We start from the raw sequence: 20,689 nt of genomic DNA, 5'->3' as shown, positions 1-20,689 counted from the left end.
CAGAATATAAGTGATAAATACACCAATATTAAAAAAACCTTTTTGTTTCATGGCACCCAGGAAACACCTCTGTGCCATTTTGAATCAACACAGTGCCACTTTGCTGTTGTGCATCTTGCCCAGCCAGGACCGTCTAAAAGGAATGTATGGGAGTTGTAACTGTCCCACATGCTGTAGGCTCCCCTTTGTGGACATTTTATTTTGTGGTTATAGATTATCTTATAAAGCTGTATGATTTCAGTATATTATTCTTAAATATATTATTCTGGTTTGTGTTGAGTTGTACTTTTGTCTAGAGAAAAGTTGTACTCTTTGATGCTGAAATGTGCTTTGCCTTGGTTCAAAGAAAATTAAAGGTATAAAAAAAATGTGCTACGTGATGGTTTCTTCCCTCTTGGTCTTCTTCCCCATTTTGAAATAGATATCTAGTCCAGTCTACGGAAGCCTTGAAAGGCAAGCGAGATTTTTTTTTCTGGTGATCTATTTTCTAAGTCTGATCATAATTATTTTCTCTCCTGTGTTTATGACTCAAGAACAGGTGAAAAAAAATGTTTTGCCAGGATAATCTTTCTAAGTTTCTTTTTTTTCTGTGAAACAGGTGGAAAAATATTTCAGGTTACTTTTTTTTCCTGCATGAAAACAAGTAAAAAAAAAAAGCATTTTTAGGCCGATTTTTCTAAGTTAGTTTTTTTCTTTGCATTTTAAAGGGACTGTTTGTAACTTTTTAAGCGTATAAATATATAGAGTGATATTGTGGTTTTAGCTGACGTGTGTTGCCCCAATGTTTTGAGCGATGCTCGTTCATGTCCATTTAGAGCGAGCAAACGCAAACCCGACGCTGACTTTCGTTGACTTAACGGCCACAGGTGTCGCTGTTAACAAGCATTTCTGCTTTGTGTTTGTGTTTGTTGTTGTGTTTGTTGTTGTAATGTTCTAAGTAGGACTAAGCATTCAGGTTTTCTTACTGAGACACATTTGGACTGTATACGTTAACAACCGTGAAATGGTCAATATTGTCTTTTTTTCTTTCATCTGTTTCCACTAATGCCAGGATCAGACTACACGATATTTTTGACAGTTACGATGGTCACTATGTCAGATTAGACGATGGAGAGTCATAAATTATTGTCGTGACTTGGCCGCGACACAATGACAAAGACAGAATACACGTCGGTCCCCTGTTCCGACAACACACACTCTCCCGGCAACGCCGTCTTAATATACGGGCTCACCGGGTACTGGCAGCAGTTGCGCTGGGAAGGTCCGATGACAACATTCTGCATAATAAGTAGCTATGTCCTTCGGTTTACAGCTGTGAGCAAAAGCAAAAACAAAAAAATCAAACATGCTAGACTTTCTGTCGGGACGTCGTGAGGCATCCTAGACGCGGCGTCGGTTGTCGTGTACTATGACACACTACACGAGATAAAACGATCGATTTTCACACACGATACTCATTTATCGTTCCCGATCCGAGTTGACACGCTACGACGGCCGTGTCGGGCTATATTCGGGCTTATATCGTGTAGTCTGAACTGGGCATAAGAGGCAGAGAGAAAAAAAAAGTAACTTTGAAAAATCTGCCTGTTTTCACACAGATGCAAAAATAACCATTAAAATGTTTTTTTCACTAGTTTTCATACAGGAAAAAATAATACTTTTCTAAAAAAAAATTTCAACCAGTTTCACAGAAAAACAAAAAAGATTGTCCTGGCTAAACATTTTTGTTTTCGCCTGTTCTTACAGACGTAGGCAAAGTTGTTGGTAACGTTCCGTTAAAGAGAGAAAAACCCACAATGGTCACTGAAATAACTTGAAACTGACAAAAGTAATAATAAATAAAAATTCACTGAAAATTAACTAATGAAAATCAGATATTGTTTTTGAATTATGGTTCAACAGAATCATTTTAAAAAACAAACTAATGAAACTGGCCTAGACAAAAATGATGGTAACATTAACTTAATATTTTGTTGCACAACCTTTTGAGGCAATCACTGCAATCAAGTGATTTCTGTAACTCTCAATGAGACTTCTGCACCTGTCGACAGGTATGTTGGCCCACTCCTCGTGAGCAAACTGCTCCAGCTGTCTCAGGTTTGAAGGGTGCCTTCTCCAGACAGCATGTTTCAGCTCCTTCCACAGATGTTCAATAGGATTTAGATCAGGGCTCATAGAAGGCCACTTCAGAATAGTCCAATGTTTTGTTCTTAGCCATTCTTGGGTGTTTTTAGCTGTGTTTTGGGTCATTATCCTGTTTGAGGACCCATGACCTGCAACTGAGACCAAGCTTTCTGACACTGGGCAGCACATTTCGCTCCAGAATGCCTTGATAGTCTTGAGATTTCATTGCACCCTGCACAGATTCAAGACACCCTGTGCCAGATGCAACAAAGCAGCCCCATAACATAACCGAGCCTCCACCATGTTTCACATTAGGTACAGTGTTCTTTTCTTTGGATGCTTCATCTCTTCGTCTGTGAACATAGAGCTGATGTGACTTGCCAAAAAGCTCCAGTTTTGTCTCATCTGTCCAAAGGACATTCTCCCAGAAGCTTTGTGGCTTGTCAATATGCATTTTGGAAAATTCCAGTCTCGCTTTTTTATGATTTGGTGTCCTCCTTGGTTGTCTTCCATTAAGTCCACTTTGGCTCAAACAGTGACGGATGGTGCGATCTGACACTGATGTACCTTGACCTTGGAGTTCACCTCTAATCTCTTTGGAAGTTGTTCTGGGCTCTTTGGTTACCATTCGTATTATCCGTCTCTTCAATATGTCATCAATTTTCCTCTTGCAGCCACGTCCAGGGAGGTTGGCTACAGTCCCATGGACCTTAAACTTCTGAATAATATGTGCAGCTGTAGTCACAGGAACGTCAAGCTGCTTGGAGATGGTCTTATAGCCTTTACCTTTAACATGAAGGTCTATAATGTTCTTTCTGATCTCCTGAGACAACTCTCTCCTTAGCTTTCTGTGGTCCATGTTCAGTGTGGTACACACCATGACACCAAACAGCACAGTGACTACTTTTCACCCTTTAAATAGGCAGACTGACTGATTACAAGTTTGAAGACACCTGTGATGCTAATTACAGGACACACCTTAGTTTAATATGTCCCTATGGTCACATTATTTTACATCTTTTCTAGGGCTACCATCATTTTTGTCTAGGCCAGTTTCATCAGTTTGTTTTTTAAAATGATTCTGTTGAACCACAATTCAAAAGCAACAGCTGATTTTCATTAGTTAATTTTCAGTAAATTTTTATTTATTATTACTTTTGTCAGTTTCAAGTTATTTCAGTGACCATTGTGGGTTTTTCTCTCTTTAACGGAACGTTACCAACAACTTTGCCTATGTCTGTAAGTCATAAACACAGGAGAGAAAAAGAATTAGATCACACTTAGAAAATTGATCACCAGAAAAAGAAAAAAAACATTCTCTCTTGCCTTTCACAGCTTCCGTAATCTCCTTACACTATAGACCTGATATCCTATATAATAGTGTTTATTTATTTAAGGCTAGGGAAACATTGCAATCACCATATAAGTCTGCTGCAGTCTTATGGCACTCTGAGCTGTGAAGCGACATGCTGACTGAAGGAGCCAAACCAAGATGTGAAAACCATTTCCTTTAGAACACACCCGTGGTTTTTTTCTTGTGACACCAGTGAATGTTAGTCATTTGAAAAGTCCCCACTAGTGATACATGAAGCCTGGAGCCATGCATCTTTTAGTGAATCAGCCTGGAAGCCATTTATACAGACCTCTATCAGAACAAGTATGGACATGGAAGTAAAGGCAACATGAGGGGACGCGTTTAGAAGGGCTGAAAAAAAAAGAAGAAGAAACATTAACACACAGGAAGTAGGAAGTGTGATCTGCGATATCTCCAGTTTGTGTGATTGTGTTGTTTGAGTGTGTATCAATCTGTGTGTGTATGTGCTCCGGCGTGGTGTATGTGTGAAATGCAACGTTGACCTCTGTGGTACGACTTAAGGACGATGTCTCTCAAACTACCTCGCAACTGGGACTTCAGCACCTTCAAGGCTGAGACAGCTCGCATAGGTAAGCCATTGGCCGTGCTGCGTTCACTATCAGCAGGGTGGATGCTGCACTTTACCACTTCACATTTTAGCCACTTTACAGTTTGGACATTTAACTGTTCCTCATTTTCCATCAATTCAGAGATGGTACAGAGTGAAATGATATATATACACACATAGCACAGTGCACTTTAAAAAAATAATGTGTTTCTCCTTATTGTCAAGAATAGTATTTCTTTGCATATAAATTCATTGTATATACAGAATAATTGTGAAAACAGGTGTTTTATTATAGAAAAAAAAATTAAGTAGGTGACTGAATCTGCATTTTGTTTTATTAGTGGGGTTTTTTTGAGCATGTTGGTAGTTGCGGGCTATGTGCTGATGGTAACCAGTGTGGTATTATTGGACAGTTTTTCTTTACACAAACCACTGTCATCCAATATAGGATTAATTGTATCATATATTAAAACATAACTTGACATTTAAAACTATAAAGTGCTTTTCTCAACTGTTTAAGGAATCACCAACTACTTTGATAATCGATTATTCGGTTTGAGTAATTTTTTTAAGAAAAAAATAAGTCCAAATTCTCTGATTCCAGCTTCTTCGATGTGAATATTTTCTGGTTTCTTTACTCCTCTATGACAGTAATCTGAATATATTTAAGTTGTGGACATAACAAGACATTTAAGGACGTCATCTTGGGCTTTGGAGAAAACACTGATTGACTTTTTTCACCATTTTCTGACATTTTATACACCAAACAACGCATCGATTAAAATCGAGAACATATTCGACAGACTAATCAACAATGAAAATAATCATTAGTCGCAGCCTTGATGTTATTCCTAAAGTCTAAGACAGTCCAAAAACATTATTGAACATGAACAACTCTCTCAAGTATAAAGTGTGGGAAATACGTTATAGATGACTCTGAGAGCACCCAGGGGGATGTTCTGAGGGTGTGGGGACATTTTCTGTTTCACAACTGAGAGCACTACTCTAGAGTAAAGCTCATTTGGGTATAAAAAAAACAAAACATTTAGTGGGTCCACAAAATCAGTCTCCCATTCATTGTCTATGGAGCGGCTCCAGAGTTTATACTTGATGACATCACAAGTTTGAGACTTACTTCTCTGGTTTCTGGCTTTGAGAGAGAAAGAGTAGCTCACGTTCACAAGTATTGATTGAACTTTATGCCATGGAAATAACATGTTGAAATTCTTCATTTAGGTGGTGTTCCCCTTTAAGTCACCTAACAGTAGCAATATTGCAACAAGTCGTTGACCAACGATGCATGCAATACTATGCGCAGTCATGACGGCACAGCGGTCTAGACTTACTAATACCTTGCTTACCACTGTTTGCATATTGCTGGAATCAGTGCAATACCATGCCTTGTTTCCTCTCAGGCTCAGATGGCACAACAGTTGCAACATTCAAATAAAAAGAGGTTTGCACACAAGCAGAGACTGGATAAATTCTCTGCAGTACAGCGCTGCTATTGTTCACAGTGTGCATCATTTTCGCTAATCATTTTCACAATCAGTGGTATTGGTTGTTCAGCACTGTGGAAGGAAGTTGCTGCCTGTAGCACATTTATTTTATCTGCTTCATGTTGACTGACTTTCAGCCGCTGTTACTGTCACGCTCTTGCTTCAGCAAGTTCCTAAAAGCTTGTGACCCCCCTTCATGATTCTTTTACCTTGGGATGTTTTGTGGACCATGACAAATTTTATTCACTGAAACTGGAGTGACGCAGGTTTCAACAGGAAATTGATGCAAGAGCTCAGTTTCTGCAGAGCTCTGAATTTCTGGAACTGTGCCCACATATATGTGAGTGTGTGTGTGTGTAAATATGACGTGTACAATGCATGTGTGTGCACAATCATACTGCATATGGCCTTTCATACAGATCTGAAAGGACATCCGCAAACCAGTCAAGTGACACTGACACTTCCTGATGCAGTGGATTCCACTCATCTGCTATTTCATGCAGCATTAAAGGGATAGTTTGACGTTTTGGGAAATACGCTTATTTGCTTTCTTGTCGAGAGTTAGATAAGAAGATTGATTCCACTCTCATGCCTGTAGGCTACACTCAAAATGAAACTACATTTAGCGGCTTAACATGAAGACTGGAAACAGGTAGATATGTGGATTTGTGTTGCCTTTGGACAGAGCCTGGCTGTTTCTGTTTCCAGCAAGCCCCCCGGGAGAGAGTGCCGGGCTTTGAAGCAAATTTTTGTAGTGGCCAAACGGTGGTACCAGCAAACAGCTATTTGCTATGTAAAGATATAGAGGAGTAATGTCTACCTGAGCAGAGAATGAAGTCACTCTCTCTCTGTGCTTGTTAAAATCCAAGCTTCTATCTGCTTTGTTTACATCGCCAGGCCGGCTGCCTTTTAGTGCATGCTTGTGCATGTGAGCGTGCCCCACTGGCTAGCTAACGGCCACCGCTAAGCACTGCTCTCATACGGCGGTTACAGCAGAAGTGTAGCACCCCCCCTCCGGTTCCCCCATGGTTAGCTCTGCCAGCATTGTTGCCGTTGTTTTTGCTGTTAGCACTGTTAGCTGCGAGCCACCGGCTCTGCCGTCACCATGTTGAGAGCCATGCGGAGGCAATAGAGAGGCGAAGTGCCACCTCATCCGGTTGACCACCATTATTTCGGAAAAAATATGTACGGTAGTCAACGACAAGAGACTAAAATTAATGCACAATGATTCACACGTATGATGTTGTCAATTTAAAACATAATTTTGCAAGTCAAGAAAGTCGCAGTTTGTTGTAAAACTGTTGAACTATCAGACTGTGAAAATACGTACTTAGAAACACTACACATGCAAAAGTCAAGTAAGTGACGTCTCTCTCGCTTAAGCTAAAAAGAACAGGAGTCGCTGGATAAAACACATCAGGTAAGATTTCCTTTGTGCGTGGAACATAGCTAAGTTAGCTAGCTAGCTAGTGTTGGTGATGTAGTACGAGACATTTATCGTCTCGCATTTAGTACCTTTAATTCTGTCATGTCTGACTAGTCCTGCTTCGGAAGTACATACAAATCTTGATCCTATCATCAATAAATGATTGCACAGTCAGTAGGAGACTCTGAATATCATTGTCCCCTGTACTCACTTGATGTAAATACATCTTGGTGGTGGCCACTGCCTACGTCTTTGTGGTGCTGTGGGACTGTAGGCTCATCACGTACTGAGGCCAGTTGGAAGGAGCTGTGTGTTTGCCGGCTGAGGGTGTGGTGTGACATCTGACTCTGTGTGTGGGCTCAAGGTTCCTCAACAGCACTTTAACTTTCCACTAATCAAGGGAGGGTGACGCTATTAAAATTAGACCAAAGACTCTCAAAGCTCTAGGTGGAGACCATCAAAGTGTCGCCAGCCCTCCGGCGATGATGTGGCAGTTTCCTGTTTACCCCGGTTTGGCCCTGCTTCTTCTCTTCCCCTCTATCATCTTGCACAACAGGACACGGTGAATTTAAGAACAAACTGAGCATGTGGGCTCAATCTCAATCAGCTATCTCTGCAGTCCACAGTGCTGCGTGTTACTCGGACCGTCTCCGTCTGACTCCGTCTTCCCTGGGCCACGTACACCTCTGCCTCTGTTCTTTCATCACTCCGTTAAACCTTCATGGCCTCTTACAGTTACACAACTCAAGGGTGACAAGTATCAGTCAAGGGTGACATTCTTAGAAAAAACCCAAATAGGATTTTTGTATCAGTTTCAGTTCAACTTAAATCTAAACAGAACTTGATCTTTCTAGCTTATTGTGTAACGGCCGGTCCCTTGCAGACCATGCTGTGTTATTTATGTAGAACAATCACAGCTGCATTCGTGCCCCTTCCACAGGAAACACGGTCAGCTCAGACCAGCAGTTTCCTTTCAGCCTGAAACTGTATAGGTGGGGGAACAAAAATAGGCTACAGTGTGCAGGTCTCTCAAACTTGATAGGCTGATGCATAGTCATGTCAGAAAGAGGAAGTCCTCCGCTCCAGTCGAGTAGAGCGCTGATGTTTTGGTAATGTTTCACAGCTCCGGCTGTGACACAGCAAGTCGGGGGATTGTTGTTCATGACACTTTCACCGACAGCTTTCTTGTGGTGTTTGGCAGCGCGATCCAGGAGTGTGATACCTGGAGAGGGAGGCCCCAGCCCGGGCTCGCCGCGCTCCACCAGGTCCATGGAGAGGCCGCTGAAGGCCGGCTGGCTCAAGAAACAGCAGAGGTCTTTAGTCAAGAACTGGCAGCAGCGTTACTTTGTGCTGAGAGGAAGCACTCTGACCTACCACAAGGATGACAAGGAGACCACTGTCCAGGTGAGACACTGTTAGTTTAGCCCATACATTATGATGTAATCTGTCTTCTTCTTGTCCTTTGTTGGCATAAAACACATGTGCACATCATTTCCAAAACTAATACATGTTCTACTTCTTTTACATTCAGTGATGATCTAACAACTACATTTAGTAATGTAAAGTTAGCATTGTTTGTATTAAATGTCTTGTAGATTCATAGATTAATTCATAAAATTCATGGGAAATGTGTCATTTATAATTTCCAATCAACACCACAAACACTCTAGCTGTGTGGCTAACTTTGCACACTTCCTGTGAACAAAACAAATGGTGGTTAAAGTCTCACAAGAGAGGCCCGCTGCCATTCAAAGCCTTTGAAATAACTACCCAAAATGAACCATAAGGATTATATGCAAGGATCATTTGAAAGGTAAAAAGATAAGGAATATGAATGAATTGTAAGTAACTATATCACCATGGAGATTCCAATGGAGAAGCAGTAAAAAAATTATATTTTTTTTATCCTTGCCTAGTATAAAATCTTAATTTCAAAGGCAATGTCACCTTTTTTGTTACAGTTCTATCTAATTAACTGGTTTACGCTCTTGATGTCAGCCAACCAAGACCTTACAGTTTTTGTTATCATGCTGTAGATCTGTCTATGTGGGACAAACACAAGATGTAAGATCTCCTTACATGTCATGCAAAGTGTGCACAAACTTCCAAAAAAATGGTGTATAGACAATTAGACTATTACTCTCTCATGATGTCATTACTAGCTGACATTTCAGGGGTGGCTACACTAAACCCCTAATCGCTATAACCATGTATGCAGGGAGTGTGGCCAAATTTGTAGACCATATTTATGTGTAAAATATCCCAAAAAATTACAGATTACATGCTTCGCTTTTCTCCCTACCTTCCGATTTACTTCCTGTTTAGAAATGAGTGATAGTGAAACATGAAGGAAGAGTAGCATTCATGACAAAAAAATGACCATATTCCCGTTCAGGGATACCGAACTCCAAAAGTAGGGCTGTCAAAGTTAACATGATAATAACGAGGTAATGCAAATTTGTTTTAACGCCACTAATTTCTTCAACGCGTTAACATATTCGATCTTTCGGAGGTTGTAGTGGGCTCGGTTTTAAAGCTAGAGTATAAAGAGGAAAGAATACTGATATCATATTAAACTATAAAACATAAGGAATCCATCGTTACCAACCATTTCATACTAGCTTGTTGCAAAGGAGGCTAAATAACGCTTTCAAACTTACGCTAAATTTTGGTGAGGAAAAACTGGCCTGGCCATTTCGAAAGGATTCCGTTGACCTCTGACCTCAAGATATGTGAATGAAAATGGGTTCTATGGGTACCCACAAGTCTCCCCTTTACAGACATGCCCACTTTATGATAATCACATGCAGTTTGTGGCAAGTCACAGTCAAGTCAGCATACTGACACACTGACAGCTGTTGTTGTCTGTTGGGCTGCAGTTCGCCATGTTATAATTTGAGCATATTTTCTTATGATAAATGCAGTACCTGTGAGGGTTTCTGGACAATATCTGTCATTGTTTTGTGTTGTTAATTGATTTCCCATAGTAAATATATACATACATTTGCATAAAGCAAGCATTTTTGCCCACTCCCATGTTGATGAGAGTATTAAATACTTGACAAATCTCCCTTTAAGGTACATTTTGAACAGATAAAAGAGTGTGATTCATTTTCGATTAACTATGGACAATCATGCGATTAATCGCGATTAAATATTTTAATTGATTGACAGATCTATCCAAAACTCTAAGAGTCATTTCCATTTTTGGTCTTGGTTTTAAAACAGAAATAAAGGACTGTGGGTGGAGACAGAGGAAGTGGGCTACACCACATGGTGAACTGGGAGATATACTGTCCCGTACTGTATATGCTGTAATGTAAACAGGGAACTCATAAACATGCGTGGACTCTAAGTGAAATGATAATAGATTTTTTTCAGTTTGTTGTACATCTGCAAAAGCGCCCGTGATACAATATGGCCAGAATAAAAGAAACTGTGCTACACCTGCAGTTGGAATACCTGCTACGGCCTTTACTATGATACTATGAATGAATGAATGTAAACATTAATATCAGTGGTTGGTTCTTGACTTCTAGTTTGGACATGACACTAATGTGCTTTTTTCTGTGTGTGGTTGTGTCCCTGTTCTTTGACCGACTCCAGGGAGTCATCCAGCTGCGGTTCAGTAAAGTTAATGAAGTCCCCACGAACTCAGATGATGCCGGGAAGTACCTCTTCGAGATCATACCACGTAAGCATGAAATCAACCCTGAAACGGGAGCAGAAGTGACTTTAGCCGTTGTGTGGCACCTGGAGGCGGTTTTGTTAGCAGCAGTGATACATCAGAACTGTCTATGGTGGTCTTCTCTGGAAATCTTTCTATAGATTTCACATGTTCTGACATGTATCTGTCCTACTAAAGGTTCTGCTCTGTTAAGATGCCTTTTTTCCAACAATACATTTCACAGGTACAAACAGAGACAGAGAGCGATGTCCGTATGTGCTCATGGCAAACTCCCAGAGTGACATGGAGGAGTGGGTCCGCACTCTGCGCAGGGTCATCGGAATGCCAACGAGTGGAGGTTCAGTAAAACCTTATATTGTTATGGAAACTGAGCTCATGTATGACACTGCAGCTAACGTATTTGACAAGACTTTTCGAGAAATTACATGAATACTGTATAGTTGGACATTTTGGGATGTACATTTGTTCACTTTCTTGCCGAGAGTTAGATGAGAAGATTGATACCACTCTCGTGGCTGTACACTAAATATGTAGCTGGAGCCAGCAGTCGGTTAGCTTAGCTTAGCATTAAGACTGGAATCGGGGACACAGCTAGCCTTGCCAGCCGATTAGACTGTTGTCAGGCAATTAAATAGGCATTATCCAGCGCTGTAAGCCCCATAGATGTGGGTCAGTAGGGGCCTACTACACCCACTAGTAGGTTTTATCATCTATTCACATGGTAGATCAGAAAGAAGAACAGGACAGCGACCTCTAGCGACTGCAGTAATTATGACAGGAGTAGAAGCGGAAGTGAGGCGCTCTAGCATAGACAGTGTGAAACTCCATAAGGGGTGGAGGTCGGGGACGATCTATGGTGCTTATAATGACTGATAACGCCTATTTAATGACCTGATGATAGTCGAATCAAGTGGCCTGGCTCTGTCCGAACAATGTGTTAGTCGTAAAAAAAAAAATCTGCCTCACAGCACCTCTAAAGCAGCTGGTTAGCTTAGCTTAGCTCAGGTTAAACAGAAGGAAGCCAGGAAGTCTCTGCTCGCTGCTAAGAAATAGGCCCATTTCCAGTCCACCCCCTCCACACACCTCTCCCTACCCACGTCCACTCCGTTTGCACATTCACGCAGAGGGTTCGCCATATTAAGTGTCATCCCAAACCAATTAGCAAGAAGTGGAAGGGGGTTATGAAACCCTCCACCAGCGAGTCTGCATCGATGCCCACTTAACCAGCTGACCTTAGTGACGACGTGCAACGCCGTTTTGTGTTCATCATGGAACACTCTCCAATGTCAGTTTCGTGTGACTATCGGTACAAACATTTACTCGTAAACTGCTCAAACTAAGATAGACATTTAATTTATTCTACTTTATTGTCATACAGACGTCATCAATTTAAAGTAAATAGATTGTATTTAGGATCAAATATACCCTTGTCTAGTCAAAAAAAGGTAGACATGTTCATTTGATTGTAGTGTTGTATATATATATATATATATATATATATACAACATATATGTATAATTTTGTTTACCCCTAACAGCAGCTATAACCCTATAATTTATTATATCTTCAACTGTGCAATACTGATTTAACAGTAAAATAATTTAGTGCAATAATTCAGCTGTGCAATAATCTGGTTTAATCTGGCATTAACACTGCAAATATTTATTAGTGCATTTAAACTAATATTCTTATTTATTTATAGTATTCTTGCATTTTTATTTATGCATGCATTTATATTATTTGCATAGATAGATCCTATTTTTTCGGCATTATTATTTGCACTGTTGTTATACATATTTCTTATTTATATTTTCTTATGATATAAATAGCAAAACATAACTCAATTTCCCCCCGGGGATCTCTAAGTATTTCTGATTCTGATATGTATTAAGTTCGTCTCGAAGCTTGCCGCTGTATTTCTATCTTCCACCTTAAAGAAGGAGCTTCATTGAGCTGTGAGTGTGACTACAAACGGAGATCCCTCCACCACGGAGTGGGAGGGTGTCGGGGCCGAATGTGCCAGACTGTGCTAGCAGTTGTTGTTTTTTTACCTTTGGACCGAGCCAGGCCAGCTGTTTCCAGTATTTATGCTAAGCTACTGTAAGATAACCAGCGACTGGCTGTAGTTGTAACTCTCAGCAAGAGAATATGCTGTTTCTCAAAATATTAAAATATTACTTTAAAGTAAAAAAAATAAAGAATATTTTCACTCGAACAAATGATGTGTTTAAAGCACAGGTACCACCCTACAATTACTATAAAGACCATGTGGAAAGGGACAATAATGGTATTCATTTGAATGTGTCAAATGTTTTTGTGATTATACTGTATGAACGTGACTGGTCCAAGATGTCATGTCTTACCTCTCTGTCTGTCTGTCTGCAGTGTTTGGAAAGAGTCTCATGGACACAGTAACATATGAGCAACGGTTTGGGCCTCACATGGTGCCGACCCTGGTGCAGAAGTGTGTGGAGTTCATCAAAGAACACGGCCTGAATGAGGAGGGCATCTTCCGCCTCCCGGGTCAGGACAATGCTGTCAAACAGTTCAGAGACGCCTTCGATGCAGGAGAGAGGCCCTCCTTCCCCAGGTAACACGGCTCCCTCTGTACTGACTGGAGCCTGTTGAATCATTTCATATAAATGAGTCATGATTTCTATTACTTCTATTATTATTGTTTATTGGAAGCACCTAACCTGACTCCAAGACATGTTGATCTGATTCCACACAGGTAGGTTTCAGTGTGTGGCATATACTGTGTATGAAATAGGGTTATTCGGGTTATTGTAATACACAAGAAATACTGAGTTCAAAATGGTTATGAAGTGGCAGTGGCACATATCACAAAAACAGGGCCAAAAATGTCCTTGGAAATAATTTGAAGCCCTTTTTAAACCTGGCTGGTAAACGTACAAGCTTTAAGAAGGTCACTGCTATATAAGGAGACAAAAACCTCAATCAATCAGCATCAGCTTTTTTCTTGTCTCTGTGAGAACAAGGAGAGATGAGAGAGATGCAGAGCGTCTGATAGATTTCTGTCTGCTCAGAGCTGAAGGCGGTACCACATCCTGTTCTGGCGGGTACACAGGAGGAAGCCTGTATTACTCAACATCACAATCTCTCCTGACAGAGCACTGTTGATTAAAACATTAAAATACACCTAACATGTTTGTCTGCCAGCAAGGGCTACTAAAAGATGCTTTATGTCAAATTTCTGATAAAACGAAGTACACAAAGTTTAGATTTTTCCCCTCAAATTGTATTCTTGGCCAAACAACAAAGCTGAATCAAAGCCTGCTGCACCAGCTAAAACTAGGCCCAGAGGCCCAGCACCCCCAAGAACAGCAGAATCCCTAGAGGACTTGGTAAAGACCTTGTTTATACTACAGCCCCATGTATACGCTATTTATGAGTCTGGTCAAGGTGGGAAAAAAGTCTTTGAATGAACAATTAAAGCTTCAGCAGGCAACAATTTTTGGCATCATTGGGCAAATATTTCATAATAACCTTTCAGCATATTGTAATTCAAGTGTTCTGAGAGACTTCTGCTCCTCCTCACGGCTCTGTTTAGAAAATCTAGTCTGTGACGGGAGACTTTGACCAATCACAGGTCATCTCCGAGAGAGTGTTTCTATTGAGCGTTTCTATTGGCTGTGCTCCAGCTGGTGGGCGGTGCTTGGTATTTTCTCAACTTGATCTCAACACGGCAGACTCCAGATCAGCTCTGACTGGTTGTTTTCCTCCGTTCTGTGAAATCTTGCAGATTCCATTAGGAGCACCGGAGGACACAGAGGAACATGATTTTTTTCAGATTACCTGTCTCATTATAAAAATAAATTGTTTAAATCATATTTCCTCCATTTCTACCCACTGCAGCTTTAAAGCCCACAGCCAATACAAAATACACAATGTTAAAACTATAACAGCAACTTATTTATACATGTATGGGTAGAATCCAGTGAACATTATTGTAATAGATTTAAAGGGACAGTTCAACCCAAAATGAAAAATACATATTTTTTCTCTTACCTGTAGTGCTATTTACCAGTCTAGATTGTTTTGGTGTGAGCTATCCAGTATTGGAGATATCGGCTGTAGAGATGTCTGCCTTCTCTCGAATACAATGGAACTAGATAGCACTCTGCTTGTTGTGAGCAGTTTTATAGGAACTATTTCTACCGAACTACACCCGCCAACTGTATCACCGCGCAGAAGGAAGCGTGCATCTACCATAGACTGTATATAAAGACGAAAGACATGTTTCCACTTCCTCCCACTGTACAGAAGTGAAGCCAAAATACCCATGACACAGGAGCTGCCATCTTGAGATTTTGACATCATTTGGAGCCACAGTCTGCGCTGTAGTGAATCAATTACAAGCCGAGCAGCTTGTCAGCGAGACAGACTCACAGCTGTCGATCATGGCGTCTCACCCCCTTTTTATAGCATCAAATAACTAATTCAAACAAAACTTATCAAACAAATTAATACTTGAACATACATGATAGGAACTACCTAAAATGAGAGAAACCATCTTAGGGAAAAATTGATTTTACTTTTTAGTTTGGCTTATGTACCATCTGGGGGCGGGCTTTATGACCTATACTGCAGCCAGCCCCCAGGGGGGGCGATTGAGATGTTTTGGCTTCACTTTTGGGGAGCTGTCATGTCATCCATCGTTATATATGGCATCTACTCATGGATGAGAGGCTACTGTAGTTTATAGCTAACCGATACCGCTAGCTCACCTATTACCACTGAGCTAGCTAATGTTACAGCTCAGCCGAGGAGGACGCTGTTAGTGTTTACATTTTGCGTTGTCGCGAGCACAAGCCTCTCGACCATGGGTAGATGCACGCTCCCTTCTGCGCTGTGATACAATTAGTGTAGTACCGAACGGTGTAGTTCGGTAGAAACAAAATAGTTCCTAAAGGAAGCTGGCCCTTTGAGCACCACAAGCCGAGCATCCGGCCGATATCTCCAACACTCGGCAACTCACACCAAAACAATCTATATTGATAAATAGCACTACAAGTAAGGTTATTTTGGGTTGCACTGTCCCTTTAAGCCAGGTGAAAGGCTTCCCATAAACAGCATGTAACCAAGCAAACTGCATGTCTATAATGTAGTGGGCAGGTTCTAATTGTTATAAAATACATGGCAACTCATGTACCGGCAACATTATACACTGGTCTAACATTGCGTTCTGTGTTTAAGGTTTGAATGTCATTTATGCTGTTAAGTAGATGTTCATTGGATGATATGTGTCATTGCCTGCAGTGACACAGATGTCCACACGGTGGCGTCACTGCTCAAGCTGTACCTGCGCGAGCTTCCTGAGCCTGTGGTGCCCTGGACTCAGTACCAAGACTTCCTGGACTGCACCAACATCATGCTGGACTCCAGCAGCTCAGAGGTACATTTATGCATACATACATACATTCATATGTGTGTACATGCAGGAGAGGCCGTGTGACATTTTGACATCTCTCGTTCATGTGTCCTCTCAGGGTTGGGAAAAGTTGGAGAAACAAATCGCTCTTCTCCCCAGAATCAACTACAACCTCCTCAGTTATGTCTGCCGGTGAGTAGAAGCTGGAGCGCAAAGCATTATGGGACATTTCAGAGAAAAAACATGATCCCTTTGTGGTTAAAAAGGACATCCTATAATTGGAAAGATACTAGTTCGCTGTCCCTGAGCAAGGCACTTTACTGTACATCTACCAGATCTCAAGTTAAAACCATCAGCCGAATGCTGTTCTGAGATCAGTTGCCATCCCCAACACATACTGACCTGTGTCTGTTAACTATGCTGATCACGTCTTTTTGCTTTGCAGGTTTTTGTTTGAGGTGCAGCTGCAGTCCAAGGTGAACAAGATGAATGTGGAGAACTTGGCTACAGTGATGGGGATCAACCTGCTCAAACCTCAGATAGAAGACCCCATCACTGTGATGAAGGGTGAGAACGCGCCGCCGATGTGTCCTCAACCAACATGTGTGCAGATCTGTGTCGAAATTATGCGGATGTGACTGACATTCTGGTCCAAAACAGGGTTGTATTTCTCTGTATTTACTGTGAAAACTGTATTGCTCAACATCTGGAAAACACCCTGAATCCAAACGTTGTGTGATTGCTAATTTTTTTATGTGGTAATAATGCGCCATGACTACATCCTTCTCTTTTTTAGACACTATATTTAGTACAAAAAAAGACCAAGTTAGGAAGACATGCCTCATTTAGATACCCTTGTACTACGTGGTACAATCATTCCATAAACTTTACCTACTATCTCTTTAATTACTACATTAATGTGTGTCAACTGTACATAATAACAAAATAATAACAGAAAAGCGCAATGAAAAAGAATAATTAATTTCAAGTGAATTTTCAAAAGACTGAAGAAAGTGAATTGAGAACACAATCATTTCAAATGATCGTAATCTTTTCACGTCTGTGTTTGTTTTTCTTCGCAGCGACTCCTCAGATCCAGAAGCTGATGACAGTGATGATCAGACAGCATGAGACTCTGTTTCCTCTCTCCAAAGACGTGCTTCCCTCCCCTCCCTCAAAAAAGGCTGAAAGCCAGAAGAACACTCCCCGAAGCTTTGTGGGCTGGGAATCTGCAGAGGTACGAGCAGTTGACCACACATTAAGCCTCTGGAAAAGTGGAAAAAAAAAGAACACGTACCAGAATATCCAAAATGATTCACATTAGTAAGAAGTTGCCGTGTATCAAATTATGAATGTTGGCTATAAGGCAAACAGTGCTAATTCTGTAAAATGGGTCAATTTGTTGACAAAATTAATATTAATTCATATTTGATCAGCACTTCCTAGTTTGATCGGAGTTTGCAAGTGATTGACAGCTGCCTCCGTTGAATGAACAGCCAATAGGAACGTTTTCTCTCAAATGACCTGTGATTGGCCCAAGTCTCCTGTCACAGGCTAGATTTTTTAAAGCTTGAAAACAGAGCCATGAGGAGGTGCAGAAGTCTAGTTATCTCTCAGAACACTTGAATTACAATATGCTGAAAGGTTATTTTGGAATTTTTGCCCAATGATGCCAAAAATATTCTGCCTACTGAAGCTTTAATATGGTCTCAAGTGGATGATGGCTTTGTAGCTTCATTAAACCAAAGGAAATCCATGCCCTAAGTCCCAGAGATTATTTATTAGTTTATAATTAAAAAAATAAATAATTTCCCAGTAAGATAAATTGCATTTCATTTGAACATATTATACTTAAAACTTTCCACAGGAACATTTGGTCAACAATGGTCCTTTGATGATGGTTCTCCATGAATTTGCATGAATGATGACGTTCCGACATCACAAACACTATAAAAGAACTAAAACATAATATTGCATATTCATCTATATGACCACATTTATTTCTATGTCATTCATATTTTCCAAGCTACTTTGGTTCAGTTAATGGTTGTTCTTCATCTGAAGTTTCTGCCTCCATTTCTTCCCTCTGACTCTAAAATAACATTTGTACATAAAAGATGTATATCCGTTATTAATCTTCCGTTATGTGTTTGTCTCAGATGGGTGATGCATCTCTGTCTGAGTCTCCAGAAGAGGAGGAGGACAATGACAGTCCAGGTCCAGACAGAGGGAACCGCAGCCCCCACAACATGCTCCCCGAGCCTCGCTCGCCCTCCACAGACGACTGGTTGGGAAGTCCCCGCAAACGCACTCAGACCCTGCCCGCCTTCAACTGCCCCCTCACCGGGATGGCAGCCAAGGCCGATGCCCTCAGCCGGTGGAGTCACATCCAGGAGAGCGTGGAGGAGAAAAGCGGGACGCTGTCTGAGGACATTTTTAAAATCCTGGACCTCCGGAGCCCGGGTTCATTGTTCGGGGGGTCTCAGATCAGTAACAAAGAGGCAGAGGATAGGTTAACAGCCCGAAGAGGAAGTGACAACACAGGTTCTTCTACTGCTAGCCCCCAAAAACCTGACAGCGTCTCCCGGCCTGCTCCCGGAGTGCTGCCTCATCAAAAGAGTGTGGGGAACCTGACGGTGAGCGGTTCAGTCCAGCAGGTCAACAGCAAGACTGAGCAGAAGAAAGACAGCCAGCAGCTTGTAAACAGGTGAGTTCAGCTGAGGATTCACAACTAACTGGCTACACACCAGACAGCCCCTCACCGACCATTACATGTGGTACATCATCCATAAAATAGCTTATTACCACAAAATGTATGTTTTCACAATGTTGTCTGATGAAAACGTGACGTAAAAATGATCTTTTCAGGAACTATTAGCTTGACAAGCTTGAGGTATTCCAGCCCAGTCGCACAGCAGTTCGTGAAATGGTCACGAAATTTAATGTATTGATTTGTGTACTAGGACACAAGATTCAGATTTTTTTGTGATGGCCAAAAAACACAGAACTTTTGCCCAGGACACCGGTGTTTGTGTCCCGTGTGAAACCAGAAGTCAAAGTTGATTTATTGGTCACGTATCCTCTGTATTTAAGTTACAGTTATTTTAACCCAAACCACAATCTTTTCCTAAACATAAGTAGTTTTATTTTGAAAAGACTGGAGCGGAAATTGACACGTGCATCACGTGTTGCTGGACATTTGTAGAAAATTCGCAAAAAAATTACGTTGTTGAAAGAAAATTGAAATGGAAATTTGTGTCTTTGTACACAAAACAAATAGATTAAATTTCGTGACTATTTCACGAACTGCCGTGAGACTGTGCTGGGTATTCAGTGTAACGTTATCCTAAAGATTTTTAAAGGTTTTTGTAACTGAGAGGGTATTTGTAGAACCCAAGGAGGAGCAAGCAGACCTTCAATTCAAACACCAAGAAACACAAAAGGATTGCAAAAAATACGTGTTTTGACAACTAATTTGGTTTTATATTCAGTCTCATTTTTTCATTAAACATGAGAAAAAAGTGAATACGTTTGTTCCAAGTGCAGCATTTCTTGTTTTGGTTATATAGTAGAAATGAGAGTCATATCTTGACAGATAAAAGCAGATCACTGGAATAGAATCAAAGAAATGACACTTCCAGGAAACTCTGAAACAAGTTGATTTACATTGAAAACAAGTGTAGTAATCTCCCTCTACTGGCAAAATGTAAGTTTAGAACTCAATATTAGACAGTGACAGGCGTCTCTTTGGACTTGATTCATTTGTTTTTGCAGTGACAAAGTGTATATGACATGGATTGTTTCCAGAATACTTTTTGGACCTTTTACTGTACGTCTGAAGCCTCTGTGTCTTTCGCTGTCTCTTCTAGTCTGCAGCAGGAGAACAAGGAGCTGAAGGCCTCAGTGGCGGAGCTCCAGTTTGCCCAGGAGACAGATCGCCGCCGAGTGGCCGCTCTGGAGATCTGCCTGAGAAATGCAGAGCGCAGCCGAGACGAGGCCCTGAGACGCAACGTGGAGCTGCAAAAAGACTTTCAGCAGTTCCTCACCAAAAAGCCCCAAGATCCCACCTAACAGTCATTTTCAGACTCACTAGTAAATAGATTTATGACTCTGTTAACCTCAACAGAGCTAATTTCACATGAACTGGTTATGGAAAATACTATTGTCCTCCAGAGGGATGACACTGGATCGGTTCCATTTGAGCTCTGTTTGGACCTCAAGATATAGAGGTCATTTGTTTGTGTCTGTGAGGAAAGTCTGATTTAAATAGGCTTTAATATATCACTATTCACATGAATGACTTTACACAACTAAAGTTTGTTCCTCCCTACTGCAGGTGTCATGTCACTGTATACGAACAACCTTGATCTGGTGTGTCCATGAAATGCAAGGCCGATCAGCTTAGACTGAACCCTCTGATCTGAAGTCAACTAGACTGAATTAAAGTTAATGGTGGACAGTACAAATACTATGTGTCATATGCAGAGTGACTAGTCCATTATTTTTGATGTTTCATTTCAGTGGTAAATAAATAAAACAGCAATAATAAAAATGCAATAAAAGTGCTGAGATCATGGAAGAAAAAGGAACTGTCAGGCACATAAATAAAGAGATGCAGACCTGAAAGCAGTGGACATT

General features: G+C 40.9%; 1 protein-coding gene across 2 annotated transcripts; it reads left to right on the top strand.

The window, feature by feature from the left end:
- The first annotated feature begins 3,668 nt into the window (after positions 1–3,668).
- On the top strand, positions 3,669–20,677 carry arhgap25 (Rho GTPase activating protein 25). Of its 2 annotated transcripts, none has more exons than XM_074637224.1 (11): positions 3,669–4,068; positions 8,173–8,375; positions 10,578–10,665; positions 10,883–10,996; positions 13,045–13,249; positions 15,940–16,075; positions 16,170–16,243; positions 16,497–16,618; positions 17,134–17,288; positions 18,211–18,758; positions 19,921–20,677. In XM_074637224.1, exons 1-11 carry the CDS (start codon positions 4,005–4,007, stop codon positions 20,120–20,122), a joined length of 1,911 nt encoding a protein of 636 aa, XP_074493325.1. In that variant the 5' UTR covers positions 3,669–4,004; the 3' UTR covers positions 20,123–20,677. The 2 variants fall into 2 exon arrangements, with proteins under 2 accessions (XP_074493325.1, XP_074493324.1); XM_074637223.1 differs by having other exon boundaries at positions 3,685–4,068; positions 8,152–8,375.
- The last annotated feature ends 12 nt before the right edge of the window (positions 20,678–20,689 follow it).

This window comes from Sebastes fasciatus, chromosome 6 (assembly GCF_043250625.1).
Source record: "Sebastes fasciatus isolate fSebFas1 chromosome 6, fSebFas1.pri, whole genome shotgun sequence".
NCBI lineage: Eukaryota > Metazoa > Chordata > Actinopteri > Perciformes > Sebastidae > Sebastes > Sebastes fasciatus.
Note: the sequence above shows the minus strand (reverse complement) of the source record. Positions and strands in the feature narration are given on the sequence as shown.

Bases quoted from the DNA above. Each gene is read 5' to 3' on its own strand.
- arhgap25 (XM_074637223.1), top strand. From the start codon at position 4,005: ATGTCTCTCAAACTACCTCGCAACTGGGACTTCAGCACCTTCAAGGCT. The intron at 16,619-17,133 runs GTGAGAACGCGC...TTTTCTTCGCAG, and splicing joins CCCCATCACTGTGATGAAGG to CGACTCCTCAGATCCAGAAG. The intron at 18,759-19,920 runs GTGAGTTCAGCT...TGTCTCTTCTAG, and splicing joins AGCCAGCAGCTTGTAAACAG to TCTGCAGCAGGAGAACAAGG.